The sequence below is a fragment of the Enhydra lutris genome, unplaced genomic scaffold (genome assembly GCF_002288905.1).
Source record: "Enhydra lutris kenyoni isolate GAN:26980312 unplaced genomic scaffold, ASM228890v2 scaffoldscaffold90, whole genome shotgun sequence".
NCBI lineage: Eukaryota > Metazoa > Chordata > Mammalia > Carnivora > Mustelidae > Enhydra > Enhydra lutris.
Genome location: NW_019154174.1, coordinates 6484728 through 6502751, shown reverse-complemented (window position 1 = coordinate 6502751; position 18024 = coordinate 6484728). Strand labels below are relative to the sequence as shown.

General features: G+C 52.8%; 2 protein-coding genes across 3 annotated transcripts; one reads left to right on the top strand and one right to left on the bottom strand.

Annotated features, from left to right (window-relative positions):
• The first annotated feature begins 1045 nt into the window (after window positions 1-1045).
• LOC111162276 (protease, serine 8) lies at window positions 1046-5233 on the top strand. Of its 2 annotated transcripts, XM_022526573.1 has the most exons (6): window positions 1297-1381; window positions 1650-1667; window positions 3422-3584; window positions 3913-4184; window positions 4277-4443; window positions 4559-5233. In XM_022526573.1, the coding sequence occupies exons 1-6, from the start codon at window positions 1297-1299 to the stop codon at window positions 4865-4867; spliced, it is 1014 nt and encodes a 337-aa protein (XP_022382281.1). In that variant the 3' UTR covers window positions 4868-5233. The 2 variants fall into 2 exon arrangements, with proteins under 2 accessions (XP_022382280.1, XP_022382281.1); XM_022526572.1 differs by lacking the exon at window positions 1650-1667 and having other exon boundaries at window positions 1046-1381.
• A 321-nt stretch (window positions 5234-5554) lies between these two features.
• LOC111162280 (lysine acetyltransferase 8) lies at window positions 5555-15774 on the bottom strand. Its single transcript, XM_022526579.1, has 11 exons — window positions 15537-15774; window positions 14135-14209; window positions 13880-14055; window positions 10143-10196; window positions 9880-10044; window positions 9002-9091; window positions 6698-6838; window positions 6509-6602; window positions 6263-6413; window positions 5971-6125; window positions 5555-5740 (listed from the first exon to the last, which is right to left on the bottom strand). Exons 1-11 carry the CDS (start codon window positions 15745-15747, stop codon window positions 5676-5678), a joined length of 1377 nt encoding a protein of 458 aa, XP_022382287.1. The 5' UTR covers window positions 15748-15774; the 3' UTR covers window positions 5555-5675.
• Window positions 15775-18024: the final 2250 nt, after the last annotated feature.

The following is an 18024-nucleotide window of genomic DNA, read 5'->3' as shown; positions in this document are numbered from 1 at the left end:
GTCACCCATATGCCATCCTCTACCCAAAACCCACCACAGTGTCCAATGTTGCCCCCTCCTCCCCAGCAATTAGCCTCTAGCCCCTCACCCACTCTAGGAATTCCCTGCCCTCCAGGAGGGGCCCTGAAGTTTTGGCTAAGAGGTCCCATATAGAAAGTAAGTGGGGGAGTGGGGCTCTATTTTTCTGAGGCTTGAAGCCAACATACATGCCCAGTTGCCCACAGACCCATACAGGGTCAGAGGATGAATCTGCCCCCCAAACTGGTCCCATGGACCTCCGTCATGTGAACCTGTGCCACCTGTTTCCTCTACCTGAGAAGGTTTTCCCTGGATTGCCCTTCTCCTCTACCTGCCTTGACACCTTCCCAGAGCCCCTCCAGCCTTCCTGAGGAGCCCTTCTTGATGTGAACCTATGTCAAACTTCTGTGAACAGGCCCCCAGAGCCCCCATTCTTCTTTACCATAGTGCCTGGCTTGAAATTATTCCATAATTTCTGTGTGATTATTTGATTCAGACCTGTCACCCTATTTCACGGGGAGCTCAGCGAAGGCAGAGATGGTGTCTGTTTTTGTCTCCTGTGCCTGGAACATAGTAGGCACTCGGGAAATATCTGTAAGATGACTGGCTCTGCCATCCCACTCAGCACACCTCACCGCACACAGGTGACGCTGCAGACTCTACAGAGGGGCCTGAAATGGCCGGCCTGGAGCAACCCCAGGTGTCCTGGGCTTGGCCACCAGGCCTAAGGAGGGAAAAAAGGTCAGAACCACAACCGCCCCAGGACAACCAAGGCTGGGCCAGGCCCTGGGGGACATAACTGGTCTGGGAGACTTGCAAGACCTGGGACAGAAGGCAGTGGGGTCACATTCTAAGGAGTCTACCAGGGATTTGCGCGCGCATGCGCACAGAAACACACACAGAGAGCCTGGGGGTCTGGGAGGGCTTAGGACTCTGTTAGCAGGAAAAGCTGGTGGAGCTAAGCAAGAAGGGCGGGGCTAGGGGAGGGGCAGGCAGGTAGGTGCCCTTCCCCAGGGATCCGCGCTCTGGAAGGTCTCTACGTAGCCAGGCCCTGCTGGAGACGTGTCCACTAGGCGGGCTGTGCAGACCCCAGCGTCTCCCTTTGTGCCTTATCCCTGACTTGGAAGCTAGCCTTGGACGTCTCTTCCCCCTTCGCAGCTCGGATTCCAAGATCCCTTCCCTCTGGGGCCGAAACCTGGAACTTGTCTTTGAAACCAGCCCTAGGTACCTTCCCTTCGGGTGCCTGGTGTCTCTCCCCAGGGGCCCTGGTCCTGGGCCATGGCCCACAGGGCAGGCCTGGGGCCTGGGTGGCTGGGGGCTATGGCCATTCTGCTTTTTCTTGGATTATTCCAGTCCGGACTTGGTGAGTATTTGCATCTGTCAGAGTGTGGGGCTCGGGGGAGGGGTGGTGGACATAAGCAGAGGTTATAACACTTTTCTGGGCACATCCCTTATCCTGGGCTCAGGAACACCCGGCTTCAACCTCCCTAGCTCTGGGCCTCCCCCTTCCCTTCAGCTTTGGCCTCCTGAGGGGCACAGGGTGAGGGACAATCCTCTGGAGAAGTGGCAGGTGCTGAGGGGTCTGGGACCTCTAGTCTTTCCTGTTTCCCTTCCCTCTTTCTCTCCTCCAGGGGCTGATGGGGATGAAGGTGAGGGTTGTGTGGGGGAGGGGAAACGAAGGGGACTTGGATTCAGATTCCAATGGAATGTTTCCTGAGTGCCTGACCCCTTCTCCCGGGAGGGCCATCTTACCCACCCTTATTGCCTTATGTAAATCCTCCCATTAGTACAGGAGTTGGGGATTATAGCCCTCATTCCATGGAGAAAGAAACTGAGGTACTGAGAAGTGACTTGCCCAAGAGCACACAGCCAGTCGGAGGCATAGCTGGGATTTTATTTTATTTTATTTTATTTTATTTTATTTTATTTTATTTATTTTTTAAATTTACTTGACAGACAGAGATCACAAGTAGGCAGAGAGGCAGGCAGAGAGAGAGGAAGGGAAGCAGGCTCCCCGTGAGCAGAGAGCCCGATGCGGGGCTCGATCCCAGGACTCTGGGATCATGACCTGAGCCGAAAGCAGAGGCCCAACCCACTGAGCCACCCAGGCGCCCCGATAGCTGGGATTTTTTTTTTAAGATTTTATTTATTTATGATAGCTGGGATTTTAAACCCAGGTCTGACTCCAAAGGTGCGACCTTTGCGGAAAACCAACCAAGGGTTACTTCCTGGCAAGGCACACCACCCGACTCTGAGTCTGGTTTTCATGCCCAGCCTCACCGCATACTGCTAGCCGTGTATTCTTGGCCAGTCCTCTTGCCTCAAAAATGAAGTCGATGTTGGTTGTCTTCCGCGGCCCAGTGAGGACTCAGGGACATAAAGGAAGTGAAAGCCCTCTCGCAGCCCAGTGAGGTGCTTGATCAGCCACTAGATAGTAGCTATTGTCGTTATGATGAGGGCAGGAGGAGGAGCTTGGCTGGACAGTTTCGCTGTACCAGGCAAGGTGACTTTGTGATGGGCTGTTGGGTCCGGCTCCAAACGGCCACAGCCTCAGTGGGGGTGAGACTGTCCTGGAAACAAGATGTTCCAGGTGGGAGTCCAGTTGTTTGGTCAACACATATCCATGACTCCAGCTGTGTGTGTGCCCAACCCTGGACTGGGCCCAGGGGGACGAGGAGATCTGCTCCAGTCCCTGTCACTAGGGAATGCCCGGACTGGGGACAGCTGAAACAGAGTCGCAGACACCAGCACCACCATTGTGTGATGGGACAGTGTTGGGGGAAGCATCCACCCCCCCACCCCCCACCCCCCACCCCTGCCAAGAGCTGCCAGCATCGTCCAACTCAGCCTGCCCAGCCAGGAGAGGCTGACATTTGAATCACCTCCATAGGCAAATAGGTTTGCTGAGCTGAGAAGGGATGCGGAAAGGTATGCCCGAGCGCCAGAGTGACCTGGATAAGCAAAGGTCTAGAGGCAAACAAGTGTGTGGCCCAGTGTGTGTGGCAGGAAGCATCCCGAGGGATGGCTTAGAGTAGGTGGTAGTGTCATGGAAGGTCTGGAATGTATCTTAAGGGCAGTGAGGAGCCAGGAAAGGATTTCAGCTGAGGTGTGACCTAATCACATTTGTCATTTATAAAGATCTTCTGACTTGTGAGGAGTGGACGGAAGGTAGGACCTGAGAGAAAGGAAGCTGGATGAAACCCAGTTAGGTAATGAGGATGGTAAGGGGGCAGAACTAACCATGCCCACTGAGCAGTGGGACGGGGACAAACAGGTGGCTGGCTCCTGTGAACTCACTTCCCAAGCTCCAAACCAGATTGTCGCGACGTGGCAGGCCCGAGGAACCTGATGGAGGGGGTGCGCCCCAGAAGGACCTGACCCCTTCCCCTTCCTCTCTGGACAGCTTCCTGCGGTGTGACCTTCCAAGCACGCATCACTGGTGGTAGTGGCGCAGCCGCCGGCCAGTGGCCCTGGCAGGTCAGCATTACCTACGATGGCACCCACGTGTGTGGCGGTTCTCTCGTGTCTGAGCAATGGGTGCTCTCCGCCGCTCACTGCTTCCCAAGGTACCGGCTGGGCAGAGGGCAGCTGGGCAGGGAGTCAAAAATGGGCTAAGGTCAAAGTTGAGGGATCAATCTAGGCCAGAGGTTGGGATGCTTGGGTTGGGTCTAGGGGTAGCAATAATGAAGTCTGAAAGGATGTGTCAGGAGTGAAAGTCAGAGGTCACAGGTCACAGGTCACAGGTCACAGGATAAAACTAATACGCAGTTCAGGATCTAAAATGCCCTTCATTTGGGAACAGAACCTGGGGTTGGTTGGAACAGGGATCCCTAGCAGGGATCAGGGAACTAGGAGAGATCTCCTGGGTCCCAGTCTTGGCCCCTCTGCCTGCAGGGAGCACCTCAGGGAAGACTATGAAGTAAAGCTGGGGGCCCACCAGCTGGACTCCTACAGCTCTGAGGCCGAGGTCCGCACCGTGGCCCAGGTCATCCCCCACTCCAGCTACCGCCAGGAGGGCTCCCAGGGTGACATCGCACTCCTCCGGCTCAATAGGCCCGTCACCTTCTCCCGCCACATCCGGCCCATCTGCCTCCCTGCGGCCAACGCCTCCTTCCCCAATGGCCTCCAGTGCACTGTCACTGGATGGGGCCACGTGGCGCCCTCAGGTGAGGTGGGCGCAGACCTCTAGAGGCATGTGTGGGGGGCGCACCTGACTCAGGGGTAGGAGGCCCCAGGCGAGCATCTTTTGCTCCCACAGTGAGCCTCCTGGCACCCCGGCAGCTACAGCAACTTGAGGTGCCACTGATCAGCCGTGAGACGTGTAAGTGCCTATACAACATTGGCGCCAAGCCCGAGGAGCCCCACAGCATCCAGCAGGACATGGTGTGTGCTGGCTACGTGAAGGGGGGCAAAGATGCCTGCCAGGTAAATGCAGGGGGTCCTGGGAGACAAGTGCCTCTTGGCAGATGAGGGTCGGCGTGTCTGGCAGGGTGACCTGAGGCCCCGGGGCTTCATCCTGACAGTCACTCTTTCTTTTCAGGGAGACTCTGGGGGCCCACTCTCCTGCCCTGTGGGGGGCCTCTGGTACCTGGCAGGCATCGTGAGCTGGGGGGATGCCTGTGGGGCCCCCAACAGGCCTGGTGTGTACACTCTGACCTCCAGCTATGCCTCCTGGATTCACTATCACGTGACAGAGCTCCAGCCTCGTGTGGTGCCCCATGTGGAGGAGTCCCAGCCTGACGGCCATCTCTGTGTCAACCATCAGGCCTTCAGCTCAGCCCCAGTCCGGGGCTTATTGGGGCTCATCCTTCTGCTGCCATTAGGCCTGACCCTGGGCCTCATCTGCTAAGCGGGTCATCCTGGGAGCTGACCCTGCTTCCTGAACTTCCACACTGTACCCGAGGACAGACACCTGGCCCGGGAATGGACCTGGCCCTTTCCTTACATCTTCTGGGCCTGGGGACTGGCTGGAGCCACTCCTTCCTCCCCGGACCTGCAGGAGCCCCCTCTTCTGGGTCTGTTCTTTGGGACTACAACCCATAGTCAGGTGGTTTCCCACCTGTGGTATTGGCTAGAACCTCTGTCCACCTTCACCTGCTGGTTGGACTCCTATGGAGCCCCTGAGGACCCTTAACGATGAAAATGAGCCCTGACTCCCCGCTTTGTTTCCAGAAGACGGGGCACCTGCCTAGCCAGTTGCTGCCAGAGGGCCGGCTCCAGCACCCGGAGCACTCCATCTGCCTGACGAGCCCCGTCACTTCCCCCTCTTGTCTCCTGAGCTGGGGCTGCCTCTGGGTGGCATGTTCTCAAGAACAGAAAAGGCCCTAATCTTGCCCCATCAGCTGCCATGCCCTCCTTGAACCTCGACTTCTAGACTCCGGAGGACTGAGCCCCCACCGGAACTGGACTTGGGCCTGGGGTGAGGGATAGAAAGAACAAGCACGAGTGAAGTTTTGAGCGCCACTGGCTGTGTGTGTGACGTGCGACAAAGAACAGCAGCTCTTGGCCTCTCCCTCCCACTTCCAAAGTCCAGAACCACTGGCAGAATTTACTTTATTAAAAAAAAAAAGTGATGAAACAGGTCTGTACATATTTACAGGCAGGAAGGGGAGTGATAGGGAGGGAAGCACGGGTCCGGCAGCAGGGGCGTAGCCCACTCACTTCTTGGAGAGTTTGACCTGCTTGTGCTTGGGGGGTGCCCACTTGAGACAGACTGAGTCCACTGTGGGGAGAGAGGCATGAGAGGCGGGGCTGGGCCCCTGGGCCCAGGCCAGGTTTCACCTCCAGGTGAGAACAAGGGCATACTGAGTCCTGGGGAGGGGGCGGGGCTTCCGTCCTGGGAGCTGGTCAGACTAGTTTGGGATCATGTAACAGCCAAAAGGTGGCTTTGGATCCCAGGAGATCTTAACACCTACCCCCCACCACACACACCCTGGGCAGCCCCCCACCCACCTGTTATGGGTGGTTTCTTATACTGGGCGCTTTTGAGGTGCTCTTCTACCAGCTTGGGTGTGACACAGATCACATGCTGGCCCTTCCAGTACTTGACCATGTTGAGGGACTGTAGGGTGCTGATGATGTCATTCTGGGTGATGCTAGTCATCTGGCTGCAGAAAGGAATTAGCACAGATGTTGCGGACAGTCCCCTTGTGGGGTCTGACTGGGACAGCAAAAGGGGAAAAGGACACAGGATCACAGCGTCTTAGAGGAGTCCTTTCCTCTTTAAGGGTTCCACGGCCCTCACCTAAGGTCCTTGATGGACAGTGTGCCCCGGAAGTCTCGCAGGATCTCCAACAGGACCCAAGACCAGTAGCTGCGGTAGCTGAGCTTGCCCAGGTCGGACAGTGGCTTCTCTGGGGAGCCGACCGTGCTCTCCAGCTTGGAGAGCTCATAACCTGGTGGCAGAGGGAAGGAGGCTCCGGAGGACCCAGCCCTGCCCCGGCACCCCCGCCCTGGCTGCCCCTTCCTCCACAGGCCAGGAACCACTCACTGAAAGCAATGAGGAATTTTCCGTAGCCACGGCGTTGGTAGGGGGGCAGAGTCAGGATGCAGGCCACATTGTTGCCATCTGGAGACTCTTTCTCCTACAGTAGTGTGTGGTCAGGACCACTGGGGAGGCTCAGCCTGCTCCAGGTCAGAGTCCCCACCCTCCCTCAACCTGGGCTTCCCAATCCAGCACCTTAGAGAAGTAGCCAACGATGTGGGCCCCCTGCCTGTCCACCTCGGTCAAGATGTAAAAGACGAAGGGCTCCACGTCGAAGTACAAGGTCTTGTGGTCCAGGAAAAGCTTGGCCAGCAGACACAGGTTCTGACAGTAAATCTGAGGGGTGGGGAAGGTGGAGGCAGGCTCAGGGAGCAGGTGTAGCTGCTCCCCACCCCCAACTTCAGTGAGGCCTGGACAGTGGCTGCTACCCTGCTCTGCAAATGCCAGCCTTCAGAGAGCAGCCAGTGCCACACTAGGGAGAAGTGGACTCCTCCCCAGAATAGCAGTTTTAGAACTGAGAGGAGTCTTACAGTCATTTTCTGATGGACAGGGAAACTAAAAACCAGACAGCTGGATTAATCAATGACAACTTCTTTTTTTTCTCCCCGGTGCAAAAAGGTGAGTTGTTTTGGCTTTTTTAGGATTTTATTTATTCATTCAGAGAGAATATGTGCAAGCGTGGGGAGGGTCAGAGGGAGATGGAGGATCCCAAGCCGACTCCACACTGAGCACAGAGCCTGACGCAGGTCTTGATCTCATGACCCTGAGATCATGACCTGGGCCAAAATCAAGAGTCAGACATGCAACGGAGCCACTCAGGTGCCCCAAAGGTGTTGTTTTTTTTGTTTGTTTGTTTTTTGTTTTTAGTTAAAGCATGGGGATAGGACTCATGGGCAAAAAAGTTTTTTTGTTTTTTTTTTTTAAGATTTCATTCTTAAGTAATCTCTACACCAGCATGGGGCTGGAACTCACAACCCCAAGATCAGGGGTCTTACACTCCACTGACTGAACCAGCCACACATCCCAATCAGTTACCACTTCTGAGTGCTAAGTAGGAGTTGAACTTTCAGGGACATTAACTCTTACACTTCAAATCAGGAAACCGAGGCTCAGAGGAGGTAAGTGGCTGATGTAAGGCTAGTGAGTGTTAGGGCAGGATTCAAACTGGTATACAAGTTCTGTCTTCTTCATAGCTGTATCCTCAACAGCCAGCACATGGCTAAGCGGGAAGCTTGGTGCTTGATAAATATTTGCTGAATGGATGGCTCTGAGCCGATTTCCAAAGCCTGAGCTGTCTGCCCACCTGGCCATACTCCTCTGCTGGGCCTCGGCAGCCCTCCTTATGCACCCAGGCTAGACCAACATCAGGATGGAGAATGGATGGCTTCATGGCACAGACCAAGAGGCCCTCTGGTTTATGACACCTTTTACATCCACTCTTACTTGACCCAACGATTGTGAAGTCCAGAATTGCTAGCCCATTTTACCTAGGAGGAAACTGAGGTTCTGGGAAGGGGAAGTCCTTGGCTGAGGCTTCAAAGTTCACAGGGTAGAGCTAGAAAGAACACCCACACCTCCTGCTGGAGCCCGTTCTGCCACTCCCCCTGTTCATGCTCAGAAAGGCAAACCAGGGGACCCAGGCCAAGCTAAGAGCAAATACTTCCCATTAAGCTATTTATCTCAAGGCTGGCTGAACACAAGGAGGTCACCAATAATAATAAAGGCCCATGTTTACTAAGCATCTTCTTGATAACCAGACACTGTGTTAAGTACTTGACACTGCTGTCTCATTTGTTCCACCAACAATCCTACTGGGTAAACATTATCATGACTCCTATCTTACAGATGAGGAAACAGGAACAAACAGTGTTAAGTAACTTGTCCAAGGTCAGCTAATCAACCACAGCACAACTGGAAGCAGGAACCACTCAGAAACCTGCCCTCTTTGCCTTACCCTCTACTGTCTGTCCCCCTGCCCTGGGAAACAGGGACATTTGGTGAGAGCTTCCCAGACTGACCAGGCAAAGGCCAGGTGCTCAATGGCAGCAAAGCAGGCCGCAAATGCCCCACCCTGCCCCCTGAGGTCCTGCGGCCAGAAACCGGGAAGCTACACAGCTCTTGGGCAGCAAGTCTCACACAAAGCCGTCCCCTCCCAGGGAAGAAAGCTTTCCTTCAGGCAGAAAGAGAAAGCTCCTTTAGAAGCAGCCTCTGGCACAAGAATCTTCACTCTGGGTGCCAGAAATGCCCCAAGCTAAGCCACCCCATCAGTAGAAAAGTCTTCAGGGACAGAACAGAAACCTGGTCCCCAAGGCTGGTACCCCATGGTCGGGTGTTTACTGTGCCCCACCACAGGCCCCTCGCCAGGCTAAGCATGATCTCACAGGCCTTTCCCAGGTTGGGGCTTGTCCTCAGGCCGGCCTCTACCCTTTGGTGACAATGAGGATCACCCAGGAGGTGCTTGCCCCCACCTCCCCACAGCACTTAGGCCCCCTAACTCACCTTGTGGTCTTTGCCGTCGACCTCATACACAGAGATGTTGCTCTTGCGATAGATCTCCTTCCCGGGGGGCTGCCGCCACTGACACTGGCCCTGGGGGTGTGGATGGGGAGATGCGGGCTTGAGACCTTAAGGTTTTCTGCTGGGAGCCCCCATCCCACCGTGTGTGGCTTGCAACAGGTCTCCACTTCTGTTTCCCCATCTATAGACCCTGGGCTCCATACTTCACCTACATCAAGTAATCCTCCCAACTACATGAGGAGACAGAGCCCATTTTACAGATGAAGAAACCAAGGCACAGAGAGGCTAAGTAACTGGCTTGAATATCACACAGCTAGATGGTCTCAAGTTCAGGTCAGCCTGGCTCTGGAGGACTCTGGAGGGCTCTCATCCATGACAGCGGCGATCCCTTAACCGCATACATTTGCCTCAGGTTACGCCCTTCCGGACCCGCCCTGCTGTGCGGGCGCTGTGAGCCCCCAGCATCCCACACCCCCGTTCCGCCTCTGCCAACGCTTCCCATCTGGTCCACACCTTCCACTGCTCAGGGGCTATGCTCACTTCCTCTTTTTTCCTGAGGAATCTGGCACTGGGCTGGCCTTGATGAACATGTGGGGTCTAGGTTGACCTGAGGAGGCGGTAAGGGCTGGGATTACCATCCCCATTCCACAGAAGAGGAAACTCAGGCCTGGGGGAAGGCAGCAAATTGGCCACAGTCACTCCAGCCAGGCAAGGCCAGGCCTAGAACCCAGGGCTCTTGAGCCACGGGCAGCTTTTCCTCGCACTCAACTCCTCTGGACCTGTCTCTCTTCCCTATGGCTGCTGCCTCAGCCCCTCAGCCTGCACACCCCTCTCGCCAGGTCCAGCGAGCCCCGTCTCACCAAGTGGAAGCGGTAGCTCTTCTCAAATTTCATGTACTTGAGGCAGTACTCGCAGAGCCACAGTTTGGGCTGTTTCCCGTAGTCTTCAGGGAACGGGGAGAAGTACCAGGCATCGATTTCGTAGTTCCCTATGTGGATCTTGTCCACATACTTCACCTTGGTGATCTGCGCGTAAGGTGGGAGGGCAGGGCGGTGGCTGGCTCAGGGCCAAGGAAAGCCAGGCAAGGGAGGGGCCCACAGTCAGGAGCCCGGCCCCTGCTTACCGCTTCGTGTTCCTTCTCCAAGGCTGCTGTGGTGGGGTCCATCTCTGCGTAGGTCTGCGCAAGGACAGAGCCGTGAACAGAGGTAAACAGAATTGGTGGTCAAGTGGTATCCCCTGCACCAGAACCCAGTGCTTCCCTCCTGTCTTCCAGATCTCATCCCCTATATGACACTAATAACCACATGAACAGCTAACTTGTTTGACGTGGTTTTGAAGCTGGCTGGGCCAAGCTCCTCTCCTGCCTTACCCACCCACCCACACATCCAAGTTTGGACCTTTTGCCAGATGAACAGGACTAGGATCAGGAGGTCTGGTTCCAGCCCTCGGGCTGGTAAGAGCTTCAGCTACACAAAAGGATCAATCCAGCTCTGCTCAAACTGTCATGAGACAGATGAATACCGGATCTTATCTTCTGTGCCCAGAGCAGGAACTGGTGCTGGACTTCCCAGTGTGACTGGGCCTCTTTCCTGAGCACCAGATCCAGGGAGCTGTCTGCTCCCTCCCGCAGCCACATCAGGCTCTAGGTACCCAGAAAGGAACTCAACCCGTCCTCCCCGCAAACCTCTTAATCCTCCTGGGGTCCCCCTCTCACTGGAAGCAGCACCCTCAGTCCAGCTGCCCAAGACCAATAGCAGGTCTGCTCTTCGGACTCCTCCTCCTCTTAGCCTGGCATCTGATGAGGGGCCAAGGTCTGTCAATTCTTCCTCCTTGATGTCTCTGCCATTGGTCCCTCTCTAAAACTCTTCTCTGGCCAACTCCGAAGAGCCACTGCCACCATCTCCAGTCTGGACCCCTAACTAAGCTTCCGCAGATTCCCAGCCTCCAGGCACAGCCCCTGCACATCTACGCTCTCAACGCCCCTCTTTCTGTGGCCTTCATGCTGTACGCACGCAGTTCCCTCTCCCTGACCTCCAAAAACTGCTTATTCAGCCTCGCATGCAGCGTGAGGCAGGGGAGTGTGAAGTGAGGCAGTTTTGTGAGCCATCGTGTGTAACTGTTTTTACTGTGCTCTTTCCTGTCCTTCAAGGCCTTGCACCCTGCCCACCCCCTCCGGGAGACCTGACTGAATCCTTCCGCCACAGAACATGCCCTCTCCCTTCCAAGTTTTGTAATGCATTGTTAACAACAATCCACTCTGCCTGCTGCCACTTAGTTTCCCCAATCTTCCAAGTCCTTAGAAATCAGGGACTAAAAGTCATGTCACCCTCATAGCACATCCTGTTCCTAAGCCAGACTCTGTAGGAGGAACCAAGCACACAGCCTGATAATGGAAAGGGACCCCAGGAAGGCCTATGACCTACACCATGGGAGATGGCAGCTTTGCCCTATGGCTGGGAAGGCAGGAGGGGGTCAGCATTTTCCCCAGATCCCTTTCCACTAAGCACCTGGCCTGTGTGGCCTCATGTAACCTTTTCAGCCACGCTGAGACATAGCCTTTTTATTTCTATTTTAGAGAAGTAGAGGCAGGGAGAGATGAGGTCACTTGCCTTTGGGGACTAGCTAACTGCCATTTATTTCAAGTGCCAAACACGCCACAGGCATTATTTTCTGTAGCCCTCACAAAGACCCTGAGACAGGAGCGCTCATCATCCACATGGCATAAAGAGGAAACTGAGACACAGAGAGGTCAGGTTACAGAACTGGTACCCAGCACCGCTGAACACAGGCCCCTGGCTGGTCCAACTCCAAGCCTAACCCCTGCAAAGATGAGGGAAGAAGGATTTTTCTCCTCACATGCCTCTTTAAAAACCCACTTCCCAATTCTCACAAAAGACAATCCTCTTCTGCGTACGTGTTAAAGAATTACAAAAACACTACTTTTCTTAAATGCTACAATTTATTTAAAATTAAACATTAATTTGGCTCTGAAGAACCTTGCTTATTATTAACTCCCCGATTATCCATCATCCTTTGATTTTATCACCACTGGCCCATTGTCATCCCTGCTGACTACCAGCTTCCAGGTACATTTTTGAGACTTTAATGTGCCAGCACAACCTGTTCGAGGAACTAAGAGAAACTGAGACCTGGCCACAAGTGGCTATTTGAATTCATTAAATTTAACACAAATTTAATTTTTGGCCACACGAAACACATCCCAAGGGATCGGTCACCACATATGGTTAGCGGCACTACTCTATCGGACGGTACAGATATATTTCTACTTATCACTGGAAGGTCAGTAGGACACTGCTGCCTTAGACCTTGCAGGGTCTTTCAAAATTTTTTTTATCACGATCCACAGCAGGGAATGGTTAGCACTGTAACCCAGCTGACCTGTCCGTGCATACACATTACATGTATTTGTACGTGAAATAAAAGCTTCTCAAAAACAATATATAACGTTTAATAAAGTGCAACGTACTCTGACATTTCCTATCTTACCCTATTTTTCTTTTCTTTTCTTTTTTTTAACCAGGCCCCACACTCAACGTGGAACCCAACGCGGGGCTTGAACTAATGAACCTGAGATCAAGACCTGAGCTGAGATCAGAGTTGGACACTTGACCAACTGAGCCACCCAAGCGCCCCATATTTTCATTTTAAGTAATCTCTCCACCCAACATGGGGCTCGAACTCACAACCCCAAGATCAAGAGTCACATGCTCCACCAACCGAACCAGTCAGACACCCCTCTTTCTTTCATTTTTAAATTTAAAAGCCTGTTACAACCCACTGAATTTGGCCGTGCCCCCCCCCAGTTGGAAAAACATTGCCACAATGAGCACTCAGAAACAAGCACACAGAATATGCACACAATGAGCACTCAGAAGGAAATCACAGTTGGCTGAAACTAATGAATGTCTAAGTGCTTGAGAACTCAATAGATCCTGGTCTCATCTGCGCTCCCCATTTTACAAATCAAGAAACTGAGGCTCAGAGTGGGGGGAAAAGCAACCCCCACGGGTGGCATGGATTGGGGATAAAAATACCCAGCTTTTGGATCAAGAAGGATCCTTCCAGGTTTTGGATCAAGTAGCCTGAGTTTCTAAGGACGTGGTGAAGTCATGATTAAGGACTCTGGTGCCCTGAAGTCAGACAATCCAGAAGCTGGCAAATCTACTTCCTGACCAGATTCTTAAAACTTATCTGTTCCTCCCTGTAAACTGGAGATAATAACGCTGCTTACCTCACAAGGCTGCTGTGAAACTTCAGTGAGATCATATATTAAAATACTAAGCCTATAACTTCGGCTCACAAGCCAATAAATGTCTGCCATTATTATTCTAATTCCAGCCCACCCTTTTACTAGCTGTGTAACCTTGGGCATGTTACCTAACCTCTCTGATGCTGCTTCCTCATCTACAGAAACCATGATCGCCATGGCACTGGATGGTCAGGAAGGATATGAGCAGCTTATATATGTGCAGGAGTCAGCACAGTGCTGGGCAGCAGCAGTGCCCAAAATCATTCATTCTCTTCCTTCCTTTTGGACTTCAAACCTTTGTCTAAGGTGGCATGGCAAAGAGGAGACAAAGAAGCCTACTGCTGCAGGAGGCCCTGAGTTCCAGTCCCATCTGCGCCACTTCCTTGTTGTGAGACTATAGCCAAGTGCTTGCCCTCTCTGAGCCTCACTTTTCTCTGCGAAGACTATCTGGCAAAACATGGGCAAAGTCCCTGACACACTGTAGAAGCTTAAGAAACAGAAGCTGTTGTGGTTCTAGCACCGGGACTCAAGGGAGTTGGCAGAGGCAGCTGAGCCTCCTGGGGCCTTGGAGAAGGGGAGGGGGCCCGGACCTTCTGCACATGATTGATCTCATCGTGCTTGCGCTTCTGGTTGCGAGTGATCTTGCGCTCGGGCTGCTCAGCCAGCTCACTCAGGTACTTCTCAGAGTTCTTCTGCACAGCATCTTTTACTGTCTTGGTCAGCGCCAGCCGGTTCTTGTCTACCCATTCGTCCAGTCGCCGGTTAACTGTGAGGATGGGCCATGAGTGAGCTGCCCTTCCACCCCCCTCCCCCAACCCAGGCCCGAATACCCCCAAGTCACTCACAGCCTACGTAGTGTACATAGAATTCCTCTCGGCCCTCCTGATCATTCACTCGAGACTGAATCACTTCAGCAGAATCTGTGAAAGAAAAAGGCTAGGATCATCAGGAAGGAAGGCAGGAATGAACAAGAAGGATCCTTCACAACAAGGAGCAGTTTCCAGATTCCAGGGTCACACATAAGCTAACAGCACCTGGCCACATCTGCCATTCCATTGATCACTGCCTGTTAAGTGGGCCAGGTTGGAACTGTTACTCTTACTTTGCAGGTGAAAAACTGAGGCTTACCCACGCTCACATATGTACAAAGTGCTAAAAAGTTAACACTTAACTGAGCTTAAGTCTGGCTCCAAACTCAATGTTTGTTTTATACTCAGTTGTTCATTTGTTCAGGAGTCATGAGGACTGGCTCTGCGTTTATATATAACCCTACCTCCCCACGTCCTTTATTTAACTGCAAGTTATTTTGGTTGAGCTTCAGTTTCTTCGTCTACAAAACAGGGATAATAGTGCCCATCTCAGAGGGTGACTTAATGCTTCTAAAGGTTTTAGCATAGTACCTGACAACTAGCAGACCATTCAACAAATGAGTAAGACAACCACTGTGTGTCTGGTCCTATGCTGTGCTACTGCTGGGTAGAGAAGACATAGCAGTGAATCACCAGAGGTGCTGCCCTCCAGAAATTCCCACTTTGACAGAGGAAGACGCAGACAGACAATGACAACATAGGCCACATATACCATGGCTGAGGTATGAAGAAAATGTTGCAGGCACATACAGAAGGGAACGAATCACTCTGCCTGAAGGGAGTCAGTAATGGCATCACAGGAGTTATGGCATGTTAAAAGGCTGAGTAAGAGCTAGCCAGGTGAACCAGGAGAAAGGAAAGAAAGGACATGCAAAGCAGCGGGCACAGGCGGTAAAAGGCATATGGTCTTCAGAAGGTACAATGTGGTCTGCTCTGGTAAGGGCCTTTGCTAGGGGTGGCTAGGAACCAGAAAGGTCAAAAAGATGCACGCCATTCTAAGGAATTTGGGTTTTATTCTGAAGATGAGGGGAGGGAAGGGGAAGGGAAGCTCGTTTTTGTTGTTTCCGTAGGTCCTCTCCAACTGGCGCTTGTTAAAGAGGGCTGGAAGAGGAAGTCGTAGAGACAAGAGACACCAGCAAAGAACCAAGATTTTGTTGAAAAGGCAATGAAGCCTGAGATTGGACAAGCAAGTGAAATGGGAGCTCTACATAGCATTAGAAGAACTCGGTGACTGTCTTGACTAGTGGGGTTTGGAGGCGGCGCCGGGGACCGCCAGAAGCTCCGCGTTCCTCCCTCAAAGTCCCGCCCTCATGGCCCCAGCCCCTCAGAGAACACGCCCTCAGACCCCGCCCCGTGGCCTTTTGGGCCCCGCCCTCACGCCAGGTGCTGTCCGGGCGTCGGCACAGGTACGTTTCTCCGATCTCCACGGTGACTTCGGGCTCGCCGCGCGCCGGGGTCGGAGGAGAGACGCGGCCCGGGGACGGGGCGGTCCCCTCGACCGCCGCATTCTCCCCGGGCCCGGGCTCGCCCTCCCCCGCGACCCCTGAAGTCGCCGCCGCAACCGCAGCAGCTGCTCCCTGCGCCGCCATCGCTGTAGTGGAGATGACGCCAGAATCCGGCGCCGCGCAGCCCTTTAGTTCCGGGTCAGCGACGCGTGGCGGAGGCCGCTGCCCGCTTGAGGGCGGGATCTGTGACATGGCAAGAGCTCATTGGTTAGTGCGGTCTGCCCCCGCCCCGGCCCAAGTTTGATCTTTCTGTGCCAATTGCCCTGGAATTTTTTTCAGTCTGGAAATATGGCTGGACCCCGAGTTGAAAAAGGAGATTTTCCTGGTGTGATGACTCAGCCCGGTCTTTTTAAAGGGCCTGGTACCCGAGGAAGCGAGGGTGTGCCCCTTGGCAGAGGTCCTACCCCCACTTTACCCGGTACCGGGGCGAGCTAGAGTGGCCTCCCTGGCTGCCTGGCATTAAGGCTTTGAGCCCCGAATTAACACCCACCATTTCGCCGCCCATCTCCGCCAGACTAATCCAGATCACCCCTTTTATAAAGATTGAAGGAGCCGCCTTCCTTCAGTCAGGGTGAGGGGAACAGGATGGCTGTGTCCAGAGATAGCCAGTAAATTGCTCTCATAGAATGAAACCTTTTTTTTTTTTTTTTCTTTTTTGAATGAAACCTTTCTAAGAAAAGAACCAGGCGCTGCACAACAGACATCCCCTAAACAAACTAGTCAAAGGCAGTGGACATACTGGAGAGCATCTTGAGCTTAGTGAGGAATCTTGGGTTCTGACCCTGCTCTGGGTAAATTGTGCAAGGGTGTTCAACCTCAGAGTGCCAGTGATGGTTAAATTATATATAAGTGTATAACCCATATAGCTATATAAAGGGTAAGCCATATATTTACCTATCTCTTTGGTATATAAAGTGTGTTGCACAGTGTCAAACAGGGTAGGTACTCAATAAACATTCTTTTTGGCCATTCTCTGAATTTTCTTTGACTTACAGATTGGTTATTGGGATTAAAAGCAGTTCTAATGGAGTGGAATGCTCAATTCTAACGGAGTTGGGACTCAAGTTTCAGATCAAGAACTAGAGGAGTTCGCTGGGGGTGAGGTGATGGCAGTGGGAAGCACTCGTAACTTGGAGAAATCAGAGGATTGGTGGGAGAGTGAGCAGTGAATGCCAAATGTTTGGCTGCATAATAAGCCAAAGAAATAAGTCAGGCAAGAAAAAAACATTGTAATGCCTTGGGGCGCCTGGGTAGCACAGTCAGTTAAGCTTTGGACTCTTGGTTTCTGCTCAGGTCATGAGATAGAGCCCCTCATGAGGCTCCGTGCTCAGCACAGTATCAACCACAGGATGGTTTCCCTCTTCCTCTGCCCCTCCCCACCCTCTAAAACAAATCTTTAAAAAAAAAAATCACAGTGCCTTCTCCCACTCCCCATCCTACCGCCCCCCTCCACCATCTTCAAGACTGTTATTCTCTCCACCCATGGTCCTGGTGCCTCACTTTTGACTTCACCCAACATCTTGTTACAGGGCTGCTGTCCTTTCTAGTTGAGGATTAGCCCAGGCTTTATAAATCCCTGATCCAGGTTACTACACCAACCTCTTCACTAGTCTCCCTCTAATCCTCCTTCTAATGTGCAAATCTGTTATTTCTAGAACTGTGTGGATGCTTCACCCAGACCCTCTGGAATCTCTTTTTGTTGCTTCTTCAGATCCAGATTACTTCTGATGTGCATTCAAAAGCCAGAGGCTCTTTATCAAACTATCCCTTGGGCCAATAAAGCTGTTTTGCCTAAATAAAGCTGAAAAGGCAGGTGGGGGGCTGGGAGGAGTGGGGGTGGGGTGGGGACATGCCTGGGTGGCTCAGCCTGGGTGGCTCAGTTGATTTCATATCCATCTGACTCCCACTTTTGGCTCAGGTCATGATCTCAGTGATGTGTTCGACTCTGATTTTGACTCAGGTCATGATCTCAGGGTCATGAGATCAAGCCCTGTGGTGGGGTCTGGGCTCAGTACAGATTCTGCTTGGGATTCTCTCTGTCCTCTTCTCTCTCTCAAATAAGTAAATAAAATCTTAAAAAAGCAAAGGGAAGTTTTCAGTTTGGAAGTTTAAGTACCTATCCACCCCTACTTTCCAATACAGACATTAACCAATGATTATCAAGCAGAGTTCATCAATGACTGTGGAACTTAGCTCTCTTGACTCCAACTCTAAGGCAGAACTTACTAGCTAGCCCTGCACTTTTGCCTGAGATGATATCCTTGTCTGGCCTCCTGCCCTTCCCTTTCCTGCTTCTCCTACTCCCTAACTGGAGCACTTTCTCAACAAATCACATAGACACAAAGCCTCCTTTCAGCATCT